General features: G+C 38.2%; 1 protein-coding gene across 1 annotated transcript; it reads left to right on the top strand.

Annotated features, from left to right (window-relative positions):
- Positions 1-500: 500 nt before the first annotated feature.
- Positions 501-3,200, top strand: b3galt8 (beta-1,3-galactosyltransferase 8). The gene has a single exon (XM_060884190.1). The coding sequence runs from the start codon at positions 755-757 to the stop codon at positions 1,748-1,750; it is 996 nt and encodes a 331-aa protein (XP_060740173.1). The 5' UTR covers positions 501-754; the 3' UTR covers positions 1,751-3,200.
- The last annotated feature ends 281 nt before the right edge of the window (positions 3,201-3,481 follow it).

Below are 3,481 nucleotides of genomic sequence, written 5' to 3'. Positions count from 1 at the left end.
TTTTGACGCATTTTTAGGACCCCAATGCGACATCTAGTGTATAGATATCTATGGAGCTAACAAATGTGGTATGTCAGCCATGTTGGGTAGGTCAATAATTATTCAAGCGGTTCAGAGGTCATCTCACTCCAAGATCCAGCTGACCAATTGACGTTAACTTTGTAGGTCTTCTTCCTTTAAGCCCCGCCTACGTTTGGGGAAATAAAAGTACCTTACACTGAGATATAGAGCAGAGAACGTTTTCCCGTTTTATTAACATGTCTAAAAATACTTTTTTCAGATAGTTTGTGCTTGTGGATAATATACTTTTGTAAATATTTAACATAATTACTTCACATCCGCTCACTGTGTAAAGGCTGTTAGGGGAAAAAAACAATTCAGCAGATTTCCCTAACGTGTTTATTGACTATTCATGTCAGTTAAATCATGTGGGAAGGCTTTCAAAGTAAAGCCGCACCCATAAGCTGTGTGTTTATAGTCTTTGACCTGAAAGACACAGACATTTGTGCTTGCACGCGCATGTCAGGGGTTAGACAGGCGCGTGCAGTTGTTTTTATATGAAGCTTTCTGAGCAGGAGAGTATTTTTGTTTTTTTTTTTCTGTAGTATTTGCTAACTGGAGCGGAAACGCAACTGTTTTCGGTTAAATACGGACTCTTTATGGATGAAAAGTGAGCTAATATGAGGTTCGGGAAGCCATGTGAAGAAAGTCTTGAGTGTCCTCATCCTCAACCTCGCGCGTGCGTTTTGTTGTAATGGCTTCTGTACGAAGAATTTGGGCAGAAATGTCTCTGAGGTCCAGGCTGCTGAAATGCTTCGTCCTGGCTGTTGTGATTGCACTTTTTCTGCATGTTTATAATAAATACAGTGGTTCTTTACCACTTAAACCTTCTCAGCTTCTACCAGCGGATTTCTACAAGCAGATCTCACCGTTAAGTTATACATATCTCATTAATCAGCCTGACTTATGCCACAACAGGAAGCCTCTTCTGGTTCTCATGATCCCTGTGACGAGTCAGGACTCTGAATCCAGAGCAGCCATCAGAAAAACATGGGGTCAAGAGAACCTTCTCCCAAATGTGGACATTGCCAGGGTGTTCTTTGTCGGAGAATCTAGTCAACATGATCCAAAACTTCAGGACAACCTGCAGGACGAAAGTTTGGCATACAGAGACATCGTACAAATGAACTTCATGGACACTTATCAAAATCTCACTATCAAAACCATGATGATCATGAACTGGGTGGCGGTCTACTGTCGTTCCGCCCGGTATGTTATGAAGATCGATGCAGACATCTTTCTCAACGTGCCTTATCTTGTAGATTACCTCCAAAACAAGCCTAAGCATAACTACATCACAGGGTCAGTCATCAGCGATGGCCGGCCTCGCAGGAACCCAAACAGCAAGTGGTACCTTTCAAATGATGTGTACCCAGAGAGCTTGTTTCCGCCCTACTTGTCCGGTGCTGGATATGTCTTTTCAGTTGACCTGGCCAAGAAGATCTCGATGGCCTCCAAGTTTGTGCGTCCAATCCCAATGGAAGACGTTTATGTAGGGATGTGTCTGCATTTCTTACAAGTTCGACCCGAGTTTGCATGGACACTGTTGCCTTACATGAACCTATTCGAGATACGTCATTTTAACTATGAACGATGCACCTTTGCAAAGCGAATCATAGTTACAGGCTTTAGTCCCACGGATATCATAAACATGTGGGCTGATTTCCAGGGTAGTGGGTTTTCATGCTGATGATCCAGAACCTTTAGAGTTTGACGATGCACTAAAATATATAACCAAAGACATCAGAAGAGGTCGATTAGCGAACAGTGGCCTTTATAAAGAATATATTGTTTACTTGTTGATCACAGCACTGTGATGTCATGGAGAAATGCCATGCTCTTACCAGAATATCAGGATAAATTATTGATCACTTATTAACACTGTACTCTTGAATATTTGATGTGCCTTTTTAAGTCTAAAAATTCTTTTAAAAAACTGCACTACAGATTATAGATTTTATTATTATTATTTAATTTTTTATTATTATTATTATTTAACAGATGAGGGCGCCCTTTCCCTTTATAATTCCACAGCTGTTTATATGATACTGTTTACTGGAGTGATTTAGAAACTGCCAATAAGTTCTCTCCGATAGATTTTTTTTTCCCCCATTTGCACCATCAGTTCAACTGATTCAACTTGGTTCCAGGGAAATTAATATGAAATATAATAAACAAAACCCAATTATATTATATTTATATTTATAACTATATTATTATTATTATTATTACTATTATATTGTGCTTTCTGTTAATTTGTATTTATTTATTTAGCTTTACTAATTTTCTGTTCTATGCTTCTGATGTTGGATTGTTACTCTAAATCATTACACTTAGTACTACTACTACTGCAAATAATATTCTAAATATTATTCCATCTGACTACAGCACTTTCACTAAGTCTCTCCAAGACCTGGAAATAGGGATTAGCTTCATGTGGAATATAAAGACTGAGACGATCACGGTTGTCATCCAAACACTGGGAGTTGAGACGAGAGGACTGAAAAAATACACAGCCTGCATTTCAGGAAACATCAACATCCACATACAATTGACAGTCATGCTTTTCAGGAAGGGTAACATCCTCTGTATCTATTATAGCTATCAATCATCACATAGATCATCATCATCATCATATCATTCTAGTGCCTATGATTTGGATCCAGCACTGATGGACGTAAACAACCAAAAGTAAAGGGAGAAGGTGACTACTGAGAAGAAAACTACTGCTATTATTATTATTATTATTATTATTATTATTATTATTATTATTATTAAGAAAACTGTTGTAAACAACCGTTAACGTTTACAAGTTATTCCTGATAAACACGTGTTGATTGATGCACTGTTTGTATGAATACACATGTTCTTCATAGTTCTGCTAGAAACACTCAGGCGAGATTGTAACGGTGTGTTAGTAAGTCTCATCCATGCTCTTGCTTGGTGAAGGTACAAATAGCAGAAATAGCATGATGAATCATTAGCACTGCAGTGTATGTGTCGATCTGAACAGGTGGCTATAAGACTGATGCATCACAGTGAAGGAGCACGAGCCAAAAGTGAATGTGCTATTTATGCACTAGCAATCATTTATTTATGGGTTTTTTTAAATAACATTAATGTTATTAGATTTAATAACATTTTTTGTTGTTGTGTGTTTTTATGTACACATCTGTAGCAGGAATAAATACATTTTAGAAAAGAAAATACTGAATAAAATGAGTCTCTTGGTGAGTCTTAACAGCCACTGGTTTCTATGACAACTGATCAAAAGTGTATAGTCATTAGCATATTTGTTCCTGCCCCCGCAGTGGTTTCTGTGTGTGTGTGTGTGTGTGTGTGTGTGTGTGTGTGTGTGTGTGTGCGCGTGTGTGTGTGTGTGTGAGTGAGAGAGAGAGAGAGTGTGCGAGTGAGTGAGAGA

This window comes from Tachysurus vachellii, chromosome 12 (genome assembly GCF_030014155.1).
Source record: "Tachysurus vachellii isolate PV-2020 chromosome 12, HZAU_Pvac_v1, whole genome shotgun sequence".
NCBI classification, from domain to species: domain Eukaryota; kingdom Metazoa; phylum Chordata; class Actinopteri; order Siluriformes; family Bagridae; genus Tachysurus; species Tachysurus vachellii.
Note: the sequence above shows the minus strand (reverse complement) of the source record. Positions and strands in the feature narration are given on the sequence as shown.

Coding starts and splice junctions, on each gene's coding strand:
- b3galt8 (XM_060884190.1), top strand. CDS start 755: ATGGCTTCTGTACGAAGAATTTGGGCAGAAATGTCTCTGAGGTCCAGG.